The sequence below is a fragment of the Clinocottus analis genome, unplaced genomic scaffold, assembly GCF_023055335.1.
Source record: "Clinocottus analis isolate CAN_PGR_092001 unplaced genomic scaffold, fCliAna1.0.p SCAF_17, whole genome shotgun sequence".
Classification (NCBI taxonomy): Eukaryota; Metazoa; Chordata; class Actinopteri; order Perciformes; family Cottidae; genus Clinocottus; species Clinocottus analis.
In genome coordinates this window covers 1820001-1846699 of record NW_027175898.1, presented here as the reverse complement: position 1 = coordinate 1846699, position 26699 = coordinate 1820001, and the positions used below count along the sequence as shown (strand labels likewise).

Below are 26699 nucleotides of genomic sequence, written 5' to 3'. Positions count from 1 at the left end.
TCCAGGAGTCTGTTGCTGTGACATCGATTGTGATGAAATGTGGCCTGTTGCTGTTGCAATAGCTCCAACGATCTGCTTTTCTCTGCAGTTTGGTTTGTGTTCTGGAGTGGGTTTTGTTTTTTTGGGGGGAGACGAGGGCTTGAATTCCCCTGGGAAAATAATGCTTACTGGTTGATTGTAGACCAATATGTTGTTGTTGAAGAGCAGCTAGAGGGAGGACTCGTTCAAAATTCTGAACAGTGGCCCATTATGTGCCATCTGTAGTTTTGTTTTCTTATTAATCGCATCTTGTCACGCAAAATGAAAAAGTAAAACACGTAAAGGTTCACTTTGTCGTTTCATTTACAATTATCTTTATTCGTACACTTCACGCAAACAAACATATGAACCACGTCTTCCGTTTTCCACAGTATTCAAACGGAGCATTTAAAGCAGGTAGAGCGAAGAGACTCCAGCTTGTGTTTTACAGGTCGTTTCTGCCGCAGCGCACAGCTTTTTGTTCACACCATGAAATTCCTCCCCGGGGACCCTCAGACCTCCATCAGTGTCTTTCCCCGGGAGCTCCCCCCAGGCGCGAGGGGGCAGAGTGCCGCTTCATGTCAGCCCAGAAATGTCACCTCACCTCAAACGCGCACACACGCACACACACACACGCACACACACACACACACACATATCATCTTCACACAATTTACTTTGCCGCGGTTGCAGAGGAGGGCACACACTGAAATGAATAAGAGGAAAAGAGGAAGTCTGAGCACAAGCATGTGTGTGTGTGCGCGTGTGTGTGTGTGTGTGTGTGTGACTGCGTCTTGTATGTGTATGAACGTATTGTTTGTGTGTGATGAAATGTGTCTGCATATTGCAGCTCAGGCTTGGAAGCCTTGAGGCCTGCCTGACACAGCTTCGGGGCACAGAGAGGAAGGTGATTATCTCATAGCTGCCAGCCATTCAGCTTAAATAAAGATTTTTTTTTTAAAGTAACCCCGGCTAACTAGGCGTTGAAATTGTAAAAAAAAAGTGGAGCCACGCACATTAACTTTTTTTTCGGGGGGGGATCGGCAGGCGCGCCTCATATTGCACATTTCGTGTGCATCGCGATGACGACCGTGAGCGAGGAAATACTCTTTGCAAGCTAATGACATTCGACAATTTTGACAATTTAAAATTCACAATCAATATGCCAAGAAGATGATATGTATATTTAACAGCTTTTGCTCCACCCTTTGATAAAGGCCTTAAGTACAGGGAAATCAGCCTTGAGATAACAATCACAGGGATATGCTCAAATGTTCAGACATAACTCCATAAGCTCCAAACCAGCATATTTTTTATTTAAGTGTGCTTACCGTGACACGACTTTCCAGTTCATAGAGAAATTACACTTCTACTTAGTACAGGGCCACAAAGTACCACTGCCCGTACCCTTGAAAAACCCTGCTCTTGATCAACGCAAATTAAAGTGCAAAGATCGCGGCCTAAGCTCTGCGAACTGACCCGAACTGCTGTTTGAAAACACGGCGAGCAGAGACGAGTGAGAGCGTGGTTTTTGTTTGCGTCTCGCCCGTCACACGCGTTCGGCAGTGCCAGGGCTGCACCTTCGTTTTCGGAGATTTGGGATGAGCTCGGCTGCGCGCGGCTGTGTTTGTCTTTGGATTTTTGGAAAGCCTGCCTGCGAGCGTCTATCTTTGGGAAACGAGGCGCTCTTGGCAGGTGACAGGACGCACACACACACACACACACACACCTGGATATGCATCCGTGCCCAGATGGAGGCAAGCTCGGCGGCAGCTGGTGTGACGTGTCCCTCAGGACGGCCGGAGTCGCCAGAGGGGGAGCGAGGGGGCCGGTGTCCTGCTCCGTCGTTCGCATAGGAAACTTCGGCCGGGGCGGCAGCTGCAGTTCGTTGGCGTGATAGATGGGCAATGAGGAAAAAAAAGAAACACCATTATAAAGCAGAAAAAAAACTGTCAGTCTATCTATCTATCTGTCCGTCTATCTGTCTTCATCCCATCTCCTTCATCTGTCTGTGGCTCCTTGTGTGCGCCTCTCGCCTCGTTCGCAGTGCCAACACCTCATTAGTGCAATATGCAAATGAACTGGCGCGGGGCCAGGGGGTCAGAGCACAAACTGGAGACAGAATAATAGCACAATGGCGCATCGTTGTGTGTACGTGTGCGTGTGAGTGAGTGTGTGTCCTCAAATGCCTGCTCAGACCTGTGTGTGTTCACGTGCATCTCCCAGTGTGTCCATGTGATGCGTCTGAGGAGACGTGGTGCATATGTGTGTGCGTGCGTGTGTGTGTGTGTGAGCTGAAATGGAGAAGCCTACTACACCCACTGTTCTTCTAAATAGCCATGACCTCATAATCTCTGGTTTAGTTTTCACCAACCTTTTTTTTTTTTAAAAGTTAAAAAGTCTCCCTTGTTACATCGTAAATGAACAATGTTTTTAGATTCCTACACTGAAGCCTTTCGAGTAGTCCACAAAAGACAGCGCACAAGACCGCAGCTTTTGATTTTAGCCACGCTTGGAATGGGAAACCCATACCTGGAGGAGAGGGGAGCAGATGGAAGCCGAGACAAAACTCAATCAGTCTTTGGAGGGGGACAAAAATGTAGAATATACAACAGAATTGCCCTTTGGTGTCATCCAAAGATGGGCAGAGCTGGGGGCCAAATTATCTGCAACAAATCAAAGGTCGCAGCGGGCAATTTAAGGGGAACATGATATAAAAGAGGGCTGCTCGGGCCAGTTGGTCACCTGTCAATGGCTCGGGCCTCGCTGTGAAATGTCAGATTAGGGGCTGCAAACGGGGCACGGGGGAGCACGTGGGTTCAAATCTCCATTTCTGATAACGGTGGCTCGGTTGCCCCCGTGGCTGTAAAATATGAACCAATTACCAGACTATTTGATTTAAAAGTGCATCTCCTTTAATGAAACACAGTAAAACACATTTGGAAATGTGCCAGACAAAGTCTCTCTGACAACCTCTGCGTAACAACATTTGACCAAGACCCGGCACACCAGCTTTGAAGGCCTTAGATTTCACACCACTCATAATTAATGAATCACAGGGTGTTGGAGAAGGTTGCTCCTTTACAGATAGTTTGAATGTTTAATAAAGGAGTTTTTAATTTTAATATTGCAGCATAGGCACATTAAACCCACAACAGCCACTGTTTGAACAAATTAAACATTATCTTTGCTTATCAAATGCAATTGTTCTTTTTACAAGACGACATTAATTTACTGTAAAAAACATTTTTTTTTTGGCAAGGGTCACACCGAAAACGTCGAATAGCATCAGCTAATGTTAGCGGTCAGCCATTTCATTTTGTGTTTTACAGCAATGCTAGATTCATCTTCAAGGCAACCAGCTCCAGGTGCTGCATATTGAACAGTCATTATCTGATAAACCAGACAGCTTAAACCAACAGCGTGATGTTACATCAGCCTCATACGCAGCAGTTCCTATGACTTTAACCACTTGAAAACGGGACGCTAACCTCTTCAAAATCAAAACAAGTCTCGCGTTGTCAAAATGATATAATGCTTAATTAACTCCAGGAAGGAAAGTGATCTCAATCCTGTGTGAATCTGACTTGTCCGTAAACTGGTGCTGTTAGCTTGCTGCTAACTGCCCCGTGAATACAGGTGCTTGCGGGAGAGTAAACACTGTTTTTCACAGCAGGGAAAATGTTGTCAAAAGGCTAAATTTCACAGACTGTATATAAGAAATGGGCATTGTCATTGTGACGTCACACAGAGTGCACAGGAGGGATGTCGAGGCATATATGGCTCTGGTAGCGGCATCGACCTGTCAATCACAGTAAACCCGCTCTAAAGCATACTTTAGATTCTATTTGACTGTAAATTTACATCCGCGCGCAATGTTTTCAACGTCGGCATTCAATGATTAGTGGTTTGCAGAAACGTACAATACCAACTTTTTCCCCCTTCCCAACGAGTAGTTATTTTTTCAGTCCACCTATACCTTCAACCTGAACCAAGGTCTTATCTGCATGTGTGTATGTGCAAGGCCTTTAGATATGGACCTGCCACTGAGTTTATCAAGGAAATACAACACACGTAAACAGCCATGACTGAAGATGTTACTGTCTTGGATATTTCACTTCACAAGTGCTACTGCAAATATCAGGATTAAAAGAGGCCCTGTACTAACTTCAGAACACCACATGTACTTGAACTTATCCACAGTTAGTGTCGTGTGATTACTAAATTTGTTTATTTTACATGTCTATAATTTTCCTCTTTTGTCCGAAATAATTAGGTGTTTGAATGAACACACACTGCCTTGCAGACTCCTCCACTATGCACATGCATGCACACACACACACACACACACACACACACACACACACACACACACACACACACACACACACACACGCACACACAAGTTTTGTTTGAGAATCCTGTTGATTGGTTTGAACACAAACCAATTATTGTTCACCCATTTTACAGTCACCATTTCTGTTCATCTTTCTCACTGTTGTTTTCCATTTCTGAGTTTCCTTGTTGCCTCTGTTCACCTGTTTATTTTGTCCATTCGTAAAAAGAAGCCATTATTTCTCCCCCCCAGGCGAGAGACGACGGTGGCCTCGGTGGGAAATTACCCCAGCACAGCTTTACTCAGGACACGCCCAGGCTTGTCTTCAAGACAAACAGCGATGTGCTTGTAAGGACCATAACCCTCTAACACCAGATAGAGTTTAAGCTTGATGGCTACTGCACAAATATGTTTTGATGTTGTTTCTTTGTTCAAAGTGTATAATTTTCAACTCATCTCTTTCTGACATTTCAATAGACTGGTTCATATTTTGGGCATTACTGTAATAGCGTACATCAACCATCAGACTTAGGAAATAAGACACAGCACACTATGTTTTACATAAAGTTGCCCATGTTTAAGTTTGAGCTTTTTATAACTTTTATTTTTCATGTGTTGTTATTTGCTTTGCTCATTTTCATTCTGCCATTCATATTCAGTGACTCATGGTGGGGATTTGAAGGAGATATCAGACAAGGAAACTAAGGATTTACTTTGTTATGTGTGATATATTATTAAGAATAGTACTTTATATGTTTTATATGCTTTATATGTTTTACATTTACATTTTACATTCATAATTTAGTGAAAGGAAACAGTCGATAGTCTAAATCACAACAGAGGACAATGGAATATATATACCTCTTACATGCCACGTATGTTGCTTTAAAAGTTTATTACAATTTTGCTAATAATTTTATAGTCTTTCATTTCTATGGTATTCTCTGTGTCTAATAATAACATCGACCTCATGGAGGTTGATGGCTGAGATCTTGGATTGTGGCAGCATCCCCAACAAGTCCAATGGGGCCAGAAACACAAGCAGCCAACGTGGAGGTTTGAAACACACCGACGGATTCAGCAATTCTTTTTTTGCTGGATTAAAAATAATATCAAATTATCAAACTATAACACAAATTGCATGTTTTGGTCCTGGAAACCCTAATCCTCATGCGTCCTCATTCACTTTACCTCTACATAATGTGGTTTAGAAAATCTTGCTAATCTGATCGTTGATTGTGTGACCGTTTGCGTCTTTCCACATCGGACTTCCTTCTAGCATTGTTGCTGTGATTCCTGAGCTCGTGAATGACTTTGGTGGGTACAATGCTGTCACAACCGATCGAAACGACGGCCGGACGTAACGTACGAAAAGAGACCCACGTGGTTAACGGCCAATAATGTTCCTTTAAATCTATAGTTAGTACATTATTCTTTGCCTTTTTGGCTGAGAGTTAGATGAGAAGATCAATACCTCTTGCACAACGAAGCTAAACTATAGCTAAATATGATGCGACCGGCAGCAGCTGGTTAGCTTAGCTTAGCACAGAGACTAAAACGATCTAGTAGCTATAGCTGTTACAATACATCTCTCGTCCTTATATGAGGTCAATGGTTTTCACACATGGTCCCTGACAAATAGATGTAATAAACTTCAGTGAAGCCTAGCTCCGTCGATCAACTTGTTTGTTTAAGCCGTACAAAAACTAAAAGGACATAATCCTCATTAAAAACCACATTGTCACTCTTATAATTAGTTTTTTGCACGGATTAAACGAGTGATATATATATGTATATATATATATATATATATATATATATATATATATATATATATATATATATATGTTTGTTGGTAAGCTTCAGATGACAATGAGCAGATTTTGTGACATTTGGAGGGACTAACTCTTTCCCCGTTTCCAGTCTTCATGCTAAAATAAGAAAATCCGCTGCAGACGCCAGAACTCTGGTCAAGAAAGTTTTGCTTCAAGTGAAGATGTCCCGTGTGTGGGGGAAGGTGGGGAGGGAGCGTGGGGGTGGAGGAGGAGGAGGAGGAGGAAGCAAACATTGCGCCAGACGTGCCAACAGAGATCTTTAGTCCACGAGGGGTCCAGTCGGCTGCAATGGCGTTCAAACACGACCCACCAGGTTGGTCTCATCATCCGTACAGCTGGCCGGAGTGATTCTGCTCCCAGTGCGCGCGCGAGTGTGTGATTAGAGGTTCGCTGGCCCAGTCAGAGCCTTTGTGTGCCGCTGCTATAATGACCGATGGCCGATGCCTGGCTATGATAAGAGCAGCCTCACAGGGGAGTGCAGCTCTGCTCCTCTTCGGCTTTTATCTGCAGTTCAAACTTGTCACGCTCCATTCAGGTTTTTTTAACGAAGACATCAGGTACACAGTGAAGCCAATTTAAAGCACTGGGCAAGCATACGAACCAGATATACCCCCCCCCCCCCCCACACACACACCTTTTTTTTGGTATGCCAGGTAATTAGATAGATATATTCCGATAAATGAGGCCCCTGGAAAAGGATATTTCTTTGGCTAATCATAGCAACAAGTCCACATGTTGCAGATGGTCTGTTAAGCGCTGCCAAAGTTTAATCTTCTTGTGTAAACCTAAGTGGGAGCTTTGTTCTGTTTTCTCTTCCCGGCGGACCAGGTGCTTTACGATTGCAGTGTCTTGCTCCATATTCTCGTTTTTGGACTGGATCCACAATGCAACAAGCTCAGCGTTTCTGTTTGCCGCCACCGGTGGACTCGTCTTCCCAGTGAAGACGTTGCTGCAGATTGTTTAAGACGGTTCCAGTGAAAACCAAGCGACCGGCTCCCCTCAAGCACCTGCTTCGTTTTTCATTGGCTTAATCCTCGTGTTTTTGCACTTGGCGATTATAGCAGCAATCTGAGAAGTGTCAAAAGAATCACATATCAACCTGAACAGGTGGGAGGTGGGGGGCATACAAGCCTTTCCCTTTATCCGATCCTACTGCTTAAACCTCTTCGCTCTACATATAAAACCACTTCAGGCGCTGCTGCCTCTTGTGAAACTTACAATCTCTGCTCAGGCTTTTAACTCTTCCTGCATCCGCCTCCTCTTCTTCCTCCTCATTATCTAAATCCTCCTCTTCCTGTTTGATCTCTTCCACATCTGCAACCTCTTCCTCTCCTCCGCTGGCTGAAACTCTCGAACTCTATAGGCCCACAACCTGCTATGTCCGCAGACCTTTATAACCAATCCCTGCCCCCCCCCCCCCCTCCCATCCAATCATTTTGGGTTGAAAAAAGATATAATACACAGCACTGTCCCATCAGTGTCTGATTTAATACATAATATTTTTAATGAATGCTATTTTTAAATAGTTTTTTTTCGAAATATTACACACCCCCATTTGAGAACAACTGGATTAGACGCTATCATTGTCTGATTTTTGTGACTCTCATGCGCCACCGGGCCAGAGGGTGAGAGAGAGAGAGAGAGAGAGAGAGAGAGAGAGAGAGAGAGAGAGAGAGAGAGACGACTGTCGAGGAGGTCGCACTTGTTTGGTAGCGCGTCTAATTGTTGTAATGCAAACGGTTAAGCTGCACAGCCGCCGGTTCGTTGGCCACGACGGGAAATAAATGAGCATAATTATATTCAACTGCAAACATCTGTGTGGCGGTGGAGAGAGAAAGAGATAGAGAGAGACACATTGAGAGAGAGAGAGAGAGAGAGAGAGAGAGAGAGAGAGAGAGAGAGAGAGCAAGCACAACTCCATTAGCGTAATGCGCAGTGAAATTTCACTCAAAGTGCAGAAAGTCGTTAAGTGCTCTCCATCTGTCTCTCTGAGTCTAGAAGAGAGAAGAAAAAAAATGTTCAGCACATTCATTATTTAAAATATCCTGGGCCTACCATTATCAAACTCAACTTGCGAGAGCACCTTTTTGACTTTTACTCAGTCATGGCTCATTGACTAAATGGCCAGTTGACACGTGTCGAGTTGGAGGCGCTGACATCCGGGAGCCGGTCCTCTGGTCCCGCGTCCCGCTGCTGGGGCTCCCAGTGTCCTCCAGCTGCTCGTGCCAACCTAAGCTCCAATATTGGTGGAAGAAATTCCCCCTGAGCTGCGGTCATGCAGGTCTCCCCCCGCCGCCCTTTTTTTGGTCGCTGTTGGTCGTTGTCTGCTCCATTCAGAGCGCCGGATGTAAAACACACACCGAGCCCGAGGAGTCTGGTGTTGTACACGTGTAGCAGCTGCGGGACAGCATGCTGGGTGTTCTTTCGCGATCCTGGCCCCGCGCCCCGGTGCATCCGCACAAGCGGCCCGTGTGAGTCCACTTGTCTCTCAGACGCTGCCAGACGGGATCGTGCCAAATACACCAATGTTGCTATGCAGCGTTGCAAAAAAATAAGAAGAGAAAAGAAAGGAGTTTGTCCGCCTTCCGGTTGCATCCCTCAACTTATTAACATTCAGCAGGGGGGCTTAAGGGTCTGCGTGATGGATGGATGTCGTTGAGGGGTCTGACAACTGATTAATGCCTTAATTATCTCCAGCGAGGACCTGCCACTCCTCCCGGAGCTGACAGAGTGAGCTGTGTGTGGCCTGACGAGTAACGTCGTGTTCGGGGCTCGCCCACTGCTATCTGCTCTACCAGGGTCACATTCATTTTCTTCCCAAAGGAAAATGTGCATTTGTGTGTGTGTGTGTGTGTGTGTGTGTGTGTGTGTGTGTGTGTGTGTGTGTGTGTGTGCAGCAAAACTGTAGAACAGTGATGAAACAGTGCAGCAGTGTGTTTTTGGGATCTTTGCCACTGCAGTGCAATTGAGCTCCCGAGGAATGGGGTTTGAAGAGTGAACTGTCGAACTGGCGATTTGAATTATTGGCGTTAAGCAAATTTAGCAAATCCTGATATGACACTAAAAAGTTGGATCTGAAAGTGATCATGCCACTATAGTTGCAGTAACATTTTACGAACAACAATAAAAAGAGAGCCCTTCATTAGGATAAAGTGTCTCTCTACATGTATGCGAAGATCGCAAAAAGCCAGGCGCTGAGTATTTTGTGAGAAAGATTGATGTCGTTTTCAACACAATACTGCATATTTGCAGTGTATCCTCTTGAAGACAATATGCATTTGTGTTACTTTACATTGCAACATACGTAAATGGCAACACTGGCATCACAAAACAGCTGACATCTGTTTTTTTTACTTCTGCTCTTATACAAAACATCACACCTATTATTAAGGTTTTAAATCAAACTCAGATCAGATTCAGATTAAACTTTATTGTCATTGCACATAGTACAAGTACTGTGACAACGAAATGCAGTTTGCATCTGTCCAGAGTGCAAAAGAAGCAGTTAAGGTGCAGTGTGGTGGATAATACTACGACATAGACAGTATAGATAGTAAGGACAGTATAAACAGGTATTTACCTTACGGTTTTTAATCAGTGACACATTTCCGGTAATAATCGTCACTAATGTTATGTCATGTGTGTTCAGCCATTTATCCACAGGAATAAGACAATTACAAACAACAACATAATTCATACCGTGCTAGTTTTTAGCCAAACATTTTTTAGTGAACTTCAAGGCTTAAATGACAAAATAAGAAATGTCTGCATCAAACCACCACAACAATAACTTGTCTGTGTAATTCAGTATCGATCCATCAATCAACCTCCCTAGCATTTAAAGTAACTTAACTTTAATGACTGTCTACCAGTTGGCACACACTTCAATACCAAGTGCCGAATGCCATTTGAGGGAAATCATCTTTTTTTGTCTTGTTGTGCTTGGGGCGTCTGTCTCCGAGGGATCTGTGGTTAAATGAGACAGAAAGTGTTTTTTATTGCCGACAGAAGGTGTAAATGGGCATTCCTGGTTAGGACAGAAAGTTAAAGACAAAGTCACTTCAATACCACTTAGCAGCCGAGCAGAATGTCATCACGGCATATTTACCTCTCAGTTAACAACACATTGATTCAGACACATGCACAGCCATGCACACACACACACACACACACACACACACACACACACACACACACACAGACACGGCATCTCAACAAGCTGCAAAGTTAAGTGTTTGCTCTTGACAGCCTCAGTATAAATAATATTTCTTAAACGTGCCTGTGTCTTGTTGGTTTAGAGGCTGAGTTTCTTTTTGCTGGGTCACTTCAAAGGAGCTTATGTTGCATTTCATCACAAACAAATGACAAGTCTTTTGTATGCAGAGTGCTGATGCGGCCTGTGTACTGTGTGTGTTTTTTGCCACAGGTGTGTGACTGGTGCAAACATATTCGCCACACAAAGGAGTACCTGGACTTTGGTGCTGGTGAGCGGAGGCTGCAGTTCTGCAGTGCCAAATGCCTGAACCAATATAAGATGGACATTTTCTACAAGGAGACCCAGGCTGCACTGCCTGGAGGGTTGTGTAACCCAGGTCACGGGCTGGGTGGGGATGGTAAGATGGACTGCGGTGGAGGGGTGCAGCTGCTCACGCCTGAATCCTGGGGAACGCCATTAACGGACCTGCGGCGCAAGGCTCCCTCACCAGGGGGGCCTTCCACCACCTCTGCGTTGGCCCCTTCCTCTGCCACTTCACCCTCAGACACTGCTGCCCACTACTCCCCGTCTTTGTCCTCGTCAGCCAAGATCCCCACGCCCAGACCCCACGAGAGCCCCACACTTCACCCCCCGCCTATGCCCACTTTGCACCCACCTGTCGGGGTTCCTCCCGGTAGCCCTCCCATGGTGATGACGCCCCGGGGACCCATGCCCCTGCCGCTGTTCATGGAGCATCAAATGATGCAGCATATGCGTCCACCATTCCTTCGGCCCTCCGGCCACCCAGGGGGTCCTCATAGCCCCCTCTCAAACCCTATCATCCCTGGTATTGGTCAACCACCTCCGCCTAGGACCATTGGCTCAGGATCAAGTCCAATGCACAGGCCCCTGCTGCACCCTTCGTCCAATCACAACCCTGGAATGATGCCCCCTTACCCTGGTTTCCCCATGCCAGGCATGCCCCCTTTCCCCCCAGTCAACATGATGCCCAATGGACGCATTCCTCTGCCCCCAATGATGAACTTTGGCATGCCGTCCTTGGCCCCATTGGTACCCCCACCAACTCTCTTGGTCCCTTACCCTGTCATAGTACCACTCCCAGTCCCAATCCCAATTCCAATCCCAATCCCAATGCCCTACAACCCCAAAACTTCCAGGGACCAGTCGGAGAGCAGGGGCTACTTCAACTCCGAAGCTTTTTGGCCCCAGTCTCCAGGGTCCTCTGGAGATGACAGAGGGGAGCCGAAAGTAGAGCCAGCTGGTGCAGAGCGTCTCTCTCCACGCTCAGAGAGAAGCAAGACAGCACTGGTGGACTTGACTGTGAAGGCAGAGGACAATTCGGGCAACACGTGTCTAACCAGTGGCCACGCACCGGCAGAGGGGGTTATTGATCTAACTGTGGGCCAGAGGCCATGCCAACAGCAGGTAATTCAAAGGATGCTACCTGGGGTCCAGGTCAAAGTAGAGGCAGAGGCCGAATCGCGATCTCCACCAGCTGCTGGGCTTAGTTGGGAAGGGAGGAGCGGTCGTGAAGGGGCCCTCTCTCAGGGCCTTCTCAGTGCCATGGAGCTGGAAGGGGCCACACAACCAAACACACTGGAATCATCAGGCCCTCCCTACAGTCACAGCAGCCCTTCTTTCCATGATGATCCACCAGTGAGCCACCTAACTCCCTGTATCTCTAACTCTGCCCCACCACCCCTGCCCAGCACAGCACGGACCCAGCCCCAAACCCTGCCCCACCTCCAAACTAGCCCTGCTGCCCCGTGCAACGTCATAGTCAATGGTACAGGGTGGCACTCGCTTCTCGCTCCTGCCTTTGAGTCCTACCCTGACCGAAGAGGAGACGGCGTTGCAGGAGAAAGAGATATCGAGGAGCAGCCAGCCAACGGTGAGCTGGAGCACGAGGCACTGAAAGAGAACAATTGCTCAGTTGCAGATTGGGAGCCGGGGAAGCGGGGCTCAGTGCAAGACGAGATGGCGGAGACAGTGGAGGGGAAGCCAGATCCTGACTCTAACACGGAGGAGGGTGAGCACGCCTATGCCCTGCCGCTGCTGTCTACCGGAGGCTGTGTGGTCATCCAGCCTGTGCCAAAGCCCGGCGCTGACAAGACGGCCATCCTGTCCTGCTCCATCAGTGCCCCTGTGTCAGCAGACGGGACCGCCGAGCTGGAGCCGCCACTGAAGAGGAGGTGTCTGCGAATCCGCAATCAAAATAAATGAGGTGGGCCAATCACCAAGTGCTCCTACACAAACATTATAGTGTAGTTTTGCAGATGTATGACTTTACACCCATTTATTAATATATATTTTGTTCTTCAGTCAATTTTTTATTTTTCTCTTTTCATTTTTGATGTTTCTCACTTCCCAGCGGGTATTTATGAACTATTTGAAATGACCTCTTTTAATCCTAAAATGTTCTCAACCAAGTTATTATTCATATTTATTCTGATCATCTTAAAATTAGGGAAATTCCATGTTGCGTCCAGTCCGGCACAGCTAAAAAAAAGGCATATCAATTTCACAACGTGATGCTTGATTCACGCAGACAGTGGTCAAGCGGATTCATTTCTATCCAAAAAGAATGTCAGACAGTTTATCTGAATGTGACATTAAAAAAATAGTGAACAAGGAAGGAAGCCCACTTGTTAATAACGTTAAAATAACATATTAAGAATTGATTTGTATTTGCCAGAGTATGTGTTTAGCCCACTTTTACAGAAAAATTACCTGTTGCTTTAGTTTACTGATAGATTATTATCGATGAGCTTCAGAATGGAAACGTCTATCATGTCAAAGGATTCATTCACCGCATTGATATTAAAATGAATGATGCACTCTTAAGGGTTGCTAATTTTATGAAATTGTATTCAAGAGCAATTGAAGACCAATTCAAGTTGCGGTAACACGAGGCGAGTGCTCTAAATGAGAGTAATTAATAGGGACAAAAGATGGGAATTACGGTCCGTGCACCGCTAGTGCTGCAAAACGCAAACAAGCAATGGAGGAAGAATATAGCAAAACCTTCAGATACCAAAAGATACACAAATTCAGACTTTTCATATGGGAGAAAAAAAAAAGTTTCGCGTGCTCATTTTCTCTGCTTTTCCCCACTTGTGTGCAATATCGTAGGGCTTTCATTATGAATGATATAAAACAGTATGTAAAATTAATGCAACCGGAGAAACAGACACTGAATATTTCATTCTCCATTTGCCCCAAAGTGTCCTCGAGCTGATACCGAATGCGTGCAGCAAAGAGAATAAACCCCAAATTAGGAGGCACCGCTGTAAATGTGCACTTCCTTCAGTTTGATCCTCAGTGTTTTGAACACCGACACCGTTCTTGTTTGAGCCTCGTTGCTCTGAACTCAACACCCTCCATTCTCCCACTTACCTTGAACTGAAAGTTGAAGCTGCCTGCTTTGGTTTCCTGCATCGACTTTACAAAAACCCAGCCTTTGGAGGGGAGTGTGGGGTGACTCAGTCTAATTCTCCTCCCACTCTACTTCACAGATGGACGCTCCGAGGACCACAGTGCCATCAACGACACTCACTTGTCCACCCCCCCTCTTCCTCCCAACCCACCTCCCAACTACACCACCGCACATGCGCACACACACATTTTTCTCGTCCTCGCTCATCGTCCAGTCTACCAGCACCACAAATCGCCTTCTGACGACAGATGAGAGACCAACCGGACGCGGTGATGTGCATCACAGCGGAGCAGCTTTTGTCCGTTGAGCAGACACTCCGATGGACCGAACTTCTGCTGACTTCGATGTCGTGGCCAGCAGGGTCGCTTGACCTTTGAACTGCAGACCGGTATACATCCCTGCGACGGGAGGACCCTGCTCTGCTGCTTCGCGTCTCTCATTTAGAGACTCTCAGCCCACACTGCCCCTCATACCTCACGCGCCCTCCTCCTCTTATTGAAGCCAGTGCCCTCCGTATTGTCTCGCCACTATGGAACAAACACCAGAGCAAATTAGCAAAGGAGCCCCCAAGGAGAGATTTCCATCACTCAACTCAATGCTCATGTTTTGGTCCAACCTGGCGCCCCACCACAGGTGCAAAAAAAAATCTCTGCACCAGTAAGTTACTTTTTATCCTTGCACAACTTTGTCACGAAGACATAGAGCAATTCCACGAAGTTTAGATTGTAAAGCTGCAGAGTTGGCAATAAGATACAATAATTCTGCTCTATCCAACCAGCAAAAAATAAATAAAACATGTTCCTGCCAACCTGACACGAAGCGTTCTGGATGGGTGGTAGCTTAAAAAGAAGCATGACAAGCATGAATACGTTGCAATATGACTGAAGGGCAAGTTTTAAAGAGATGTTTCAATCAGAGGCTGGAAAACTGTCCTTAGACATGAAATCACCAGTTGTGTTCCCACCGAACTGGAGGGTCAAATATTAACCTTTACCAGCAAGCGAGTAATGGTGTGTGGGTGGAATCATACAATCTTTGCCATTTTTCTTTCTTTCTCCTTCCTCCCTGTAGCACCTATTTGTTTGCTCTCGAACGTCACTGAATTGAAATGTTGAGACAGAGCTGTCACGATAATCATTCCTGGTATTGACGTTTTTACACCCTCTGGGGTATGTTTTGTGTGCTTTAGCGGCGAGCCTCACCGGTAACAGCAATAGCTGCTGTTGGAGAACATTTTAAAGGGCTTTAACCCAAAACAACCGGGACGGCACGGCGACGTAAAAGCTCTGCCGACCTGCAGCTCTTCATCTTTTCTATTATACATTACCGGTGATGTTTCCTGGAACGGGCGAGTTTGAGAATAACTGCGCTGAATTTAGAGGGGGCAGAGAGGGAAGGCAGCTCTTTTTTTTTTCCAGAACTAAATCTTTTGGGACCTGGAGAAACACTGTGGAAGAAATTCAGTTTTCTTCGTGAAACACAGACAAATTCATTTTTGGAGAATCATTTTGGACGTATTCTTTTGGAAACATTGCCTCTTGCTTGTGCACCAGTCCTGCCAAGTTGCTTGATTGTATTTATTTATTTTGGCCAATTTTTTGTTGTTTTTACAGCCAAATTTAGAGCCAAGCGTTGTCCCTGATTCAGTAGCATGCTCCATGTGCATGCCTTTTGGGCAACCCATCCGGTTTGATCTGATCCAGTTACGCCGCGGGCTTGAAGCCTGCGAGCTGCGATGGTCAAACAAAGCCAGCATTTAGTTTACACTCCTATGGAGAAGGGTGCGTTGTACCAGCGCCAGACAAGGTACCATCACATGCCAAAGGCCTCTGGTGCGTCGAAGCAAAACGCGTCACCTTGTTTGTTTTTTTGTGGAAATGGGATTTCAAATTGAGGATTTGACCAGATAATTTATAGTTGCCAAAAAAACAAGCACTTAAAAACAAAAGGAAGATACAGAAGTGGGTGTCGAAATGACCCCGTTGTCTCTCTTTATGGTTTACTCTCTCCATTAAGGCCTACGCTGTGTCACACTGGCAGCAAGGCCAAATATGAATCTGGATTGAAAAAAGAAACAAGACAACGCAGGATTTGAGTGATGCTTGGTCGCGAGATACATTGCATGTGTCCATTTGCAGTCCCGACCCATCTTATTGTTTTTTTCGCTGTCGCTGTTGATTTATTTTTCTGTCACGCTGCGACACTGTGCGGTTCATTCTGTGTCCAAACGAGGCCTGACACTTACACATATTCACATATCACAAGCGTATCAGCGGTGCTCATACTCATGTCGCGCACACACAGAAAAACGCACACAAACACACACACACACACGCACACACAATGCATACAGTAAATTTAACTGTGTGTACGTGTTTGTGTGAGGCAGGTGCAAGCAGAGAGCCCAGTTGAGATTACAGAGTGTTGACTCAGAAGTAAGCAGTGTGCAACTCTATCGGCTGCCCGTTAGTCAGGCATTTAGGCTTAGCTTGCCGCTTGCCAAGGCCCAGCTTTTGTGTCACTTAAAGCACTTCCCCCTGCTTCATTTCTCCGCAAGCAATGGTAGTGAAAAGCGGCTTCAGCTCCTGTCTGGTCGACTTTCCCGCTGAAACGCCTTTTGTCCAGTAGCGATGTTCCATTTGTGTAATTATTTGTGCAAGACATTCATGCAAGACATTCAGAAGCCCCCCGACTACTCCACCAAGACTTCCCTTTTTTTGGAGGTCACGATAACACACCCCTCACCATTTTGACCAGAAGCCAAAATCTCGAATGCATTTGTATTTTTAGTTATTTATTTATTTATTCAGTCGTCTGTTCAGTTATACTTTTCTGTAAATGCTCTATCGTATCACTTATAAAACACCCATTGTGTGTAGGTTTTGAGAATGTAACCCCTCCCCTTTTCCCTCTCACACGCACACACACACACACACGCACACGCGCACACACCCTCTACCAGGATGCAAAAACATACAGAGGACATGACCTCCTCAATGGAAGCACTGACACAGCCCTGTCCTTTGTCTGAGGCCGGCCATGTGTTCGTGTGCTGGCCTGAGCCATGCAGGTGAAAACAAGGTGGAAGACGAGCGTGTTGGCTGAGGAGGACTAAGTTCTCCAAAAGGACCCGTGCCGTCCCCGTTAGCCTCTTTGTCTGCTGCTCCAGGCTACCCACTCAGCATGCACTGCTAGCATTGTCAAAGAAAGGAAGGAAGCCTAACCTTGTAAAAGGGAAAAGCAAGGTGAGGATGTTAGAAGACATGCAGACAGATCTGTTTTGTCCCATGAGCAGGGGAGACGGATGATGGCTCTGTGGGCACGGTGCCATCAAATGTATGGAGCACAATGACGTTAATCAGAGGATGAGCCCTTTTCCCATTTGGACTCTCCGTGAGCTGTCCTCTAGCGCCGCCCTCAGGACAATATTGTCCGCTGTCTCAACACCAAATATGTGGAGCTCATGGCCTGGGTTTCAACTGAGGGAATAGTTCAACATTTTGGGAAGAGCACTTAACTGCTGTCTTTCCGAGGGTCAAAGGAAAAGATTGTTCCCTCTCTGCCAGCTGTCGGTTAGCTTAGCTTAGCATTAAGAACTAGCCTGGCTCTGTCCAGAGGTTAAAAGAATCTGCTTATACTGGCTAATTAACACCCTATATTGTGTCTGTTCCCAGTCTTCATGCTAAGCTAAGCTAATAGCAGCTTCATTAGTGACTTTCCCAAAATGCTGATTCTTCCCATATGTTTATTATTATTTATTATTATTACTATATGTGATAGCATTTGGTGCCCCCCAAGCCCCTCTCCTCCTGCTTGACACCGTGACACACACATTCAGACACACACACACACACCAGACAAAACAACGTGCACGTGACGTCCGCCCTCTGACATCCGCACCAGGTCGCGTGGCCGTACCGTCCTCACGCCTGAGCACGTGACTCTCACGTGGACTGCACCGAATCCGCCTTTTTACGCGAATGGCCAGCGGACTCGTGCCGAATCTCCCAGCATTCCTCTTTCTGATGATGGACTGAATTATGCAACGACAACTAACTCCAACCCCAAATGTAGACGAGTGGTCCGCAGACAAAAATAAAGCACGACTCCATGTCATCCTTTTCAGAAACGACAGAGAAGTTGCCTTAACTCTTGCTTGTATAATCCCCACAGTTAAGACAATGATGCCCGCTTGTAAAGAAGACCTCCCCCTTCTTTGTACAAAATGAAGATATACCAGAAACAATGACTTTGTTATCTCGCTATAGTGTCAATGTATAGATGATCAGCTTTTCTTTTCTTCCTGTAACTTGTATGGACCGTCACATTTTTGCTAAGAAGGGAAACCCTCCGAACATCCGATCTGTTTCAACGTTTTAACTTGTGGTGGACTGTCAAAACTTATTTTGTGTACATTTTATAGTATTATTTATTGTTGACAAGTTTTTTGCATTTGCAAATAATAAAACAAACAAAAACAAACAAAAAAACAAAACAAAAGTGGAGGGGGTTCGACCGGAGCATTTGTTTCCGATGTGAATGCCTGGTGAACAGTGAAAAGCTTCTTTTTTTTATTATTATAAAAAAAAATAAGAAAAAGCCGCGACAGGAGGAGGTGATCTCCTGTCTTTTTATTATGACGTTGTAACATGTACATAACATGTGGCCAAATTTTCTTTGGAATTTTCTTTTTTTTCTTCTTTTTTTGTGTTGTAACAGTATTTGTTTTATCCAGTGAATTGCTCATGAAGACAAATAAATAAGAGGCACACACACAACTCTGTTTCACATAAGTCGTATCTGCTCATTCTATGGATCCACACACGCATCAGCAAAAGCAAGATATGAACCAACCTTTACACGAACAAACTAGGTGCCACAGCATGCCAACAGCCCAGAAATGTTATTTATAATAAATGCAGAAGTGATAAACACATTTTAGAATATTAAATCATTCATAACTTTGCTTTGGCTATATGATATAAATATTGATGGTTAATATAAAGCGGATTGGAAATAAACAGAACAAATGATGAGCTCAACTTAGTCATTAAGTAATGATATTTTTTTTTCATGGATTAAGAAAATATCACAAAGTCACGGTGACATGATTTCAGATACATCAGAAACAACAAACAGTTTTGATAACATCTGTTTTGGCGCACAGCTGGAGTGAATTGATGTGACTCTCAGCTCTGCTGATGAGAAATGGGGATTTCGTGGTCTCTCGCGCCATCTCGTGGCTGCTGCGAGCATCGGCCCACTCCTGGGAGGGGAGGTAATGGGACGAGGCTTGATTTCCTCAGAAGGGAAGAAACACAATTTAATGGATTCACAATCGAAAGCTTCCTGTGCAACAGATTTATATGTGGACAAAAAAAAGTGTTAACTCTCCAAAAATTGTATTAAAAAAAGAAAAGAAAGAGACTATTGAGTTGATTCAACTCCTGATATTTCACCACATTGTGTGCAAAGGACAACATGCATTTATTTTTTTAAATTATGAAGATGCACAAAACTGCACGAGGTTATTATATTAGGTGTGCATAATGTTACACTCTACATTTATTGAGTTATTGAAAACATTACAATATATTACAAACAACACATCAGACAAACAAAAGAAAGTTATGAACTGAATCATTGTCCTGGGTGTTTTCATGGGCCAAATACTGCAATTCAGTGACATTTTGACATGTCACAGCAGGAAAAGTACATGTAAATAATAAAATGAATGACGACTGAAATACATTTGTCTGCTTCTGTTTTGGGTCCTGGTACATTGTCCATACTCTCAAAGTTTACAATGTAATAATAAAACATACTTAGCGTGTCTAAACTAGAGAGATAATAATTATCTTTATTACATTAAATAGTATAAATAAAGTGTATGAGAAACATAATCAGTTAACAGAAATTGGGAATTGTGCCAGTGTAATCCATACATCATGTTCAGAGTCAAACCGGTACTTTTAGACATGGTCTAGCAATTAGAGATTATTTGTCAGTTTTGATAATAATAATTAGGATCATATTGTTATTCTCTTCGAAAAAAATTAAAATAAAAGAAAATAAACCTGGATTAGAGTCAATATTAAATAATGCTCAGCAAGAGGAAATATGAGTGTAACATGGGGTAATGTCACTTCACACTACATTTGCCAGACATCACCTGTCAAACAGACCGCTTCTTCTTCTTCTTCTTCTTCTTCTTCTTCTTCTTCTTCTACTTCTTCTTCTTCTTCTTCTTCTTCTTCTTCTTCTTCTTCTTCTTCTCTCTGTAGGTGGCGCTCGTGTGTTGGCTCGCCTCCACCATTGGGTTTGAGTTGCTCCTCTCTCCAAACTAAATAACTGTTCCAAATAAAGAAAATGTCAAATGCATCACTTCCTGTTTGGTGATATGGGAGTTATTTTGCCCCCCCCCCACACCACCACCCCTCCTCTCTCTCTCCTCCAGGAAAACGCGAGCACACATTCCAGTTGTGTATTGAACGACACAATTCAATAAAACAGCTGGGAAACAGTTATTACTGAAGAACACTTTATTGTAACGGAGCTGTGACCATTAAATATATATATATATATATATATATATATATATATATATATATATATATATATATATATATATATTATAATTCGTTCATTTAAAAACTTCAAGGAAGGAACAATGTCAAGGAACAATGTGACGGCCATTTAAACCAATCAAATAGATCGCACACACTTTCTGAGATCATGGGGTTAATTCAGATTATCAATTAATTCAATCGACTCTTCGTGATTCTGCCAGAGAGTGAATATGATACTGAACACTACCAACTAACGAAATGAACCAGGGGGCAGCAGGTGATATGAAACCTCAAAAAGCTTATAAAAAAGCTTTCCACTTTATTTTGTATAGTTGGATGAATCGTGTAGGAGTAACAGCCAATCAGAAGAAGGGTGCGTGTTCCCTCTGTTATCAAGTCCTATTGAAGACGCTGTGTGTGTTTACCAGCAGCTGTTTCTTTGAAAACAACGTTAAACGCACACACGAGCCTCTGCCCCCACAGAAGGAGGCAGAGGTGCGCGAAGACAGCGGGACAGGTGGCTTCTGGGTAGTGGAGTCCTCGCTGCGTCGACGTCAGGGGGAGGAGAGAGACTTCAGACTCGGCCAGTGTGTGTTGGCGTGTAGATGTGAGCGCACGGCGAAGAATTTCAGCCGCTGGAGAGGACTTTTCTCTGCGAGTTAAACTACTTTTGTGTGTGCGCGCGCGTGTGTGTGTGTGGATAAAGCCAACAACGGGCACGAGACGCGGGAGGAGGACACATGCGAAAATGCGAGAAGAAGTCCAGGAAGAGAGCGTCAGCTTATTAAAGATTCAGCGCGGGAGAGCAGACATTATTATCGGCTTGTGGCAGCACTGAGGAGGAGGAGGAGGAGGAGGAGGAGGAAACTACTACGCCAGCGGGCTCCTGGCTTTGTCGAATGGGGGCAAACGAAGCGGAGTTCACTCCCAAAGAGCGAGTCCCGTAAGCGCGTCCAAGCGGCCCAAACCCCCCAAAAAAAGAAGAGGAAGAAAAAAAAAAAACCCTAAAGGGAAGGGGAGGAGAGGGGCCAAAGAAAACGCCCTGCTGCCTGTTGCTGGTGTCTCCACATTCAAACTTTATCGGCGAGTTGCGGGGAAGAAAAAAAAATGCATCGTTCACTCAACGGGAGGTGATTAATTGAAGTTAACGCTCTCCGCCTTTAGCCGACCGACTAACACGGCTAGCTAACCGGGAGGAGGAGGAGGAGGAGGAGGAGGTGGAGGACCCGCTCACCGCAGCCACTTTTTTTTTTTTTTTTTTTGGGAACGCGGCGAGTCTGCTTTTTTTTTCTGGGGGGGAATATTTTTCCCTTCATTGTTGCACACTATTCCTGGTGGAAACGATTTGGGTGGGCTGAGAGCCCCGAGGCTGCTCCGCGAGGCCCACGGCCATTAGCCTGCAAACACAACTCCCCCCCACCCCCAAGAAAGAGTTTTCACATATAAACCCAGCAAAAAGTTTTTTTTGTGAGGGTGGGGGAAAAAAGCTCTTTTTGTTTCACGAAACTTGTTGTTTTAAGTTGAGTACCAGCGCCGCTGCAGCCATGTCGCTCGGCGCGGAGAAGAGGATGGAAACCCGGCTGAAGAAGCTGGAGGACATGATCCGAGAGCCGCGGTCTGCCATAAACCTGGAAAGTTTGCTGGTAAGTCAAGTGGGGATACACGCCTCGTAGATGTATTCACGGTAGCCGGGACGTCACACGCACGCACACAAACACACCTGGGTGACGTAAATGGCCGTTGACACGGTGTGTTTTCACGCTTTCCTTTTATTTGTGACTTCCCAACTTGTGACCTGCTAGTGTTAGCATCGTTAACTCATTGGGCAGACTGTGCTTGGCTGCATGTTCTCTTTTATTATTTGCAGTCATGAAATTGGACAATTTAAGACCTTGCCATAACACGCTTTTCTGTTATTTCATATTTAATTTTTAAAACAAAAACAAAGAAAGATCTGCAAAAATATAAGCATCATGGTGGTTATACTGTAAATAAGCCCGATTAATATACTCCAGGCTGAGTGCAGACAGTGTCGTTGGGGGGGCTGTGTGAAGCATGTCTACGGATTAGGATTAACCAATGGAGAATGTCCCAATGTTTCCGGGCTCAAACTCCCCTTTTGGGTTGCAGTTTTGTCCCACCAGGCCGTGATTGTCTAGGCCCCTATTCGTGTCCGATTCGTGGTTAGAGAGATGCTGGCCACCCACTTATTTTTCTGCTTTGAATTTTCACTGAGACCAAACTCTTGAATCTAAAAGTGTTTATTTTCCCCCTTGAAACAAGTATGACACTGCTAAAGCTGAATATGAACTGTTAAATCAGCCTAAATCCCCCCCACGCTCTCTAAAAAAATAACAGGACTTGCTGTCTTTGACATGATCAATTGATAAGTTGTGTAAAAACTAAAACCTGTACACTGTCAGTGACTGAGACGGCTCAGTAAATTATCCCCATGTCCCATCTCTAGATGTTTCCCCTAAAGCTTGTGTGTTGCTGAAGTGCATACTGATTACCATTTGCATACAGCGTGTTGTGAAGCATACTGATTCCACTTAAATGTATTCCTGTCTTGCTTCCCACATCTCATCTCTGGGGACGTGACCCTGTGCATTTCCACCGCTGTTTGCAGTTGTTGAGCTCCTCATGCCCCTGTATTTAAACTTGTAGGATTGATTCACCTCTGTTATACAGCATGTGTCACAATTGAGGATTTGATGTTTGATTGGACCCTCATAAGATGGTTTGCTGTTAATAGAGTACTTTAAAATAGGAATAGGCTGTCTATCGGTATTTGATATTTCTGATCTGATTAGGAGTTTTGCAGTGGAAAAACTTACATTTTGATACTCTGGAGAGGGTCTGTGGGGGTAAAGACGCATCAGTGGTGTGCCCCTTTTGAGGGATGCCCAAGGACACCATTTGATAAACCTCACCTCTGAAAACGATGTCACAAGACCTACTTTAGCTGTAAAGTTACATCTGTTTTTTTTGTGGGGGCGTTTGAATTTCTGGGCCCCCCTAACTGGATCTGACAGAGGGCAAACACGCTGTCGGGGTCTATCCTAAAAAGCATCACCCTTTCAATGGGCCCCATCTCGCTTGGGCCCCCACCTTCCGCCTGCCCCTCTCGTACCAAACCCTCCCCTGTTCCCCCTCCAACGTGAGTCAAGGCCCTCCTGGTCCGTGCCCCCCTTCTTCCTTGGAAAACATTTAGCAGAACACTAGCTTGAACACCAGCGGTGTGTTTACTTCCTGCACACGAGCCCGGAGAGATAAAGGCGTTGAGTGTTTCGAGACAAAAGTTGAGTGGGAAGCGTGCGTAGGAGAGAGCGAGAGGCTGCAGGTTTCCATTTTTAGCCACCTCGGAGCCGTGGCTGGGATCAAGAAGTTTTGCTGCTCGTGGTGGGATTCAAACACCCGCTGACGCGCGCACACACAAGCACTAAGGGCTCAGACATATTTTTTTTTTTTTGCAGGTGGAATAAGAACATGCATACTTTAAGTTCCTTAATAATTGCTCACAGGCTCATATTCGGTTAAATAATGAATCATACATCCCCCTGCTATTGTGGCTTAGCAACAGCAAGAAAAACACCAGAAGAGGCTGCTTTGCTGACTATTACATAGTCCCTTAAATAACAGCTTTCTAAAAGGAACTCGCCAATTAATGCGGGGTTTGTGCTCGTCAGTGGACTGGATGTCGGATATATTTGGGGCTCGACGGGGAGCAGTGGGCGGACTGCCCTGAGGATACGGAAAGCTGACGGTGAGGAATCTGCAGCATCTGTCGAGTAAACTCGCTGACCTTCCTGTAAAAGAAATCTGACCCTTAAATAAGCTGTGATGAACAGTATCGTACTCGCGACTGTCTTTCGCAATGAACCCTCACTTCTCACCTGCTTCCATCTAAGCTTCGCATCAACATATATGATGCTTCAATGGCGCCATACGCCTTGGTCATTATCACTATCGCAGCCTCTATCGGCCTTCGATCAAACGTAACTCAAAGTCAACCTTCCCCCTTGTGCAAACCGGTGTGATCATTTTTTGGCAGCATGCCACCGCTGACTGGAGTGCTGGACTTAGCCGGACCGAGAGTGACAAAAGAGAGGGCATTTCTCGAGATAAAAGAGGGAGAGAAAAAAACTAAACAACCACGGACGCTCAATTTGCGAGTCACGCGAGTCGCCTTTACTGCTGTCCTGAAGGAAATGACCTCACTGGGTAAACAAGTTGGCGGCTATATATGGGGCTCAAAGTCCCCTTTCGAATGACTGCACTTTTCCCCTTTCACTTTTCCAGCCTTATCTCCTATTTTCCTCTGGCTCTGCTGCTCCCTCTCAGCCTGCGGCTCAGCCCCTCCCTCCTTCCCTTGGGCTTGTTAAACACACTGCAGGTATTTTAACTGTAGCTCCCAAACTCCAGAGCCCTTTTGATGCAGCTGCAGACCTGGCACTGCCAGATAACTTTGTGCACAGCACTCAAGCCGTGCGATACGGGATGCGGATAGTCTGGCCTGATGTCTTCCAGATCACATCTTTTTTTGGGGTTGGGGCCTTATTCCCCAGTCCCTGGGAGTCTTTTTCAATTCATTTCAGTGGTGATTCTTGCGCAGCGTTAGGTGACCATGACATTTAATAGGAACACACTCGTTTGGTTTGGCATGTCTCGTTGGTTATTCACTCCACTCCCCTTTTTCCCATCTCCCTACGTTGTCCGCTCATTTCCTACCAATGGTTTCCCACCCTTTTTCTAATCCAGCATCTCCCGTCTCCCCTTTTTTTCAGCCTTCTCTTATCGCCCTCTCAACCCTCCCCTCTCCACACTGGGACTTCTTCCTTTCTTGTGTAGCTCTTGTAGGGAGGCAAGGATAACCCCCTGTGTGTCATGACAGATGGTCTTTACCCTGATAGTCAACCCTGAGTGTCCACAGTTGAGCTGCTCTTAGGCAAGCAGCAGCAGTAGTCCCTGCTTCAATGTGCTAGCTGGATAGAAACACTGCCTTATAAGGCACTGGGGACGGTGGCCCCGGCCAATTTTTTCTGTCTTTTTTTTTTTTTTTTCTCCCTCTCTGCAAAACAAGCCAGTCTCTCTGCTCCACACCTCCTCTGGTGAGAGCCTCTCCGCAGTCTTTTTTTGGTTTTTGCTCCAGTCCAGTGGAGAAGACCCCGGCGTCTTCCGGGTGCGCGGGCCCTCGGCGGTCTTAAAATGTCACACTTCACTTCAGCTAGGCATCGTCCGGTCTTCTTTGTTGGTCACAGCTGTGTAGCTTCATCAGGGTTTTCCCTGATCCCAGTTTTACTAAAGACATAGATGGCCCAAGAGATTTCGTTTGAGTATCTATGGTACGCTTTGTGTCCGGGGGCTTAGTCTGAACGACAAATACCCATTCCACGCATTTATTGTGTCTGTACAAAGTTGTTTTAAAGTTAAGGTTCTTCAAGGGACAGTTTGACATTTTGGATGCTACACTTATTTGATTTCTTGCAGAGAGTTTCATGATAAAAGCTTGATACCGCATGTGTGCTCAGCGACTATAAAGTGTCAGCCAGCAAGCGCGCGGCTTAGCTTAGCACAAAGAATAGAAACGGTGCCTTGCTCAAGGGTATCATAATCCACATACCAGCACATCTAAAGCTATATGTTATTAGATCATTACATACAAAAGACATTTGTTTTCATTGGCAAATGTGTGAATATAATTTAGCCATATGACTTGCTGGGATCTCCTCATGTGACCTGGCCATCTCACTGTTACGACAGGACTTGAGGAAGTTGGCTGCGAAATAGTGTGGTGCGTAACTTGCTGGAAACTGACGACATGTGTTGAGATACAACACGTTCATTTTGTGAATTAAAATGCACTCTTAAAGGCGCTACAGAGGCAAAGCGTAATTAGGCCCCGCCCACTCTGGAGGGAAACACAATTCATTCACTCTCCATTGGCTTTGTATTGTGTGAAGATGCTTTCTTGATGCCTCGTTGACACTTTTGTCTGCTAGTAAACGGAAGAAAATAAAATGAAGCCAGACAAAAGTGAGGCATCAGCTGGAAGAATGTGGTTGTGGTGGGATCCCAACACAGTCGGCTACGCTTAACGTTACATGCGCGGCAGGCATTTTGTTCAGATGTCAGTTTTCTTTTGGCTAACTGCAGTACTGGTTACATCATTTGTGGTGCTGATTCCTTCCCCTGCGGTGGACGTGGTTTTCACCGTATGACTCGTCTCTGTGATATTATTGTTCATTAATTTATTAGCAATAACATACAAAGTCACATCACAACTTTC

At 45.2% G+C, this 26699-nt stretch overlaps 2 protein-coding genes across 8 annotated transcripts in view; both read left to right on the top strand.

Moving 5' to 3' along the window:
• sobpa (sine oculis binding protein homolog (Drosophila) a) overlaps nucleotides 1-16504 on the top strand; it is a 35272-nt gene extending 18768 nt beyond the window's left edge. For 3 of the 5 annotated variants that reach the window (XM_068580978.1, XM_068580975.1, XM_068580974.1), the window contains 3 exons: nucleotides 4607-4702; nucleotides 10616-12629; nucleotides 13921-16504. In XM_068580978.1, the coding sequence (XP_068437079.1) occupies nucleotides 4607-4702; nucleotides 10616-12628 (2109 nt within the window). In that variant the 3' untranslated portion in view covers nucleotide 12629; nucleotides 13921-16504. The remainder of the gene's footprint in view (nucleotides 1-4606; nucleotides 4703-10615; nucleotides 12630-13920) is intronic. The other 2 variants (XM_068580977.1, XM_068580976.1) reach the window with 1 other exon arrangement.
• A 4757-nt stretch (nucleotides 16505-21261) lies between these two features.
• The window catches only part of rock2a (rho-associated, coiled-coil containing protein kinase 2a), a 29610-nt gene continuing 24172 nt past the window's right edge, over nucleotides 21262-26699 (top strand). For 2 of the 3 annotated variants that reach the window (XM_068581068.1, XM_068581067.1), the window contains exon 1: nucleotides 21262-22053. In XM_068581068.1, coding sequence (XP_068437169.1) covers nucleotides 21955-22053 — 99 coding nt within the window. In that variant the 5' untranslated portion in view covers nucleotides 21262-21954. The remainder of the gene's footprint in view (nucleotides 22054-26699) is intronic. The other variant, XM_068581066.1, reaches the window with a different exon arrangement.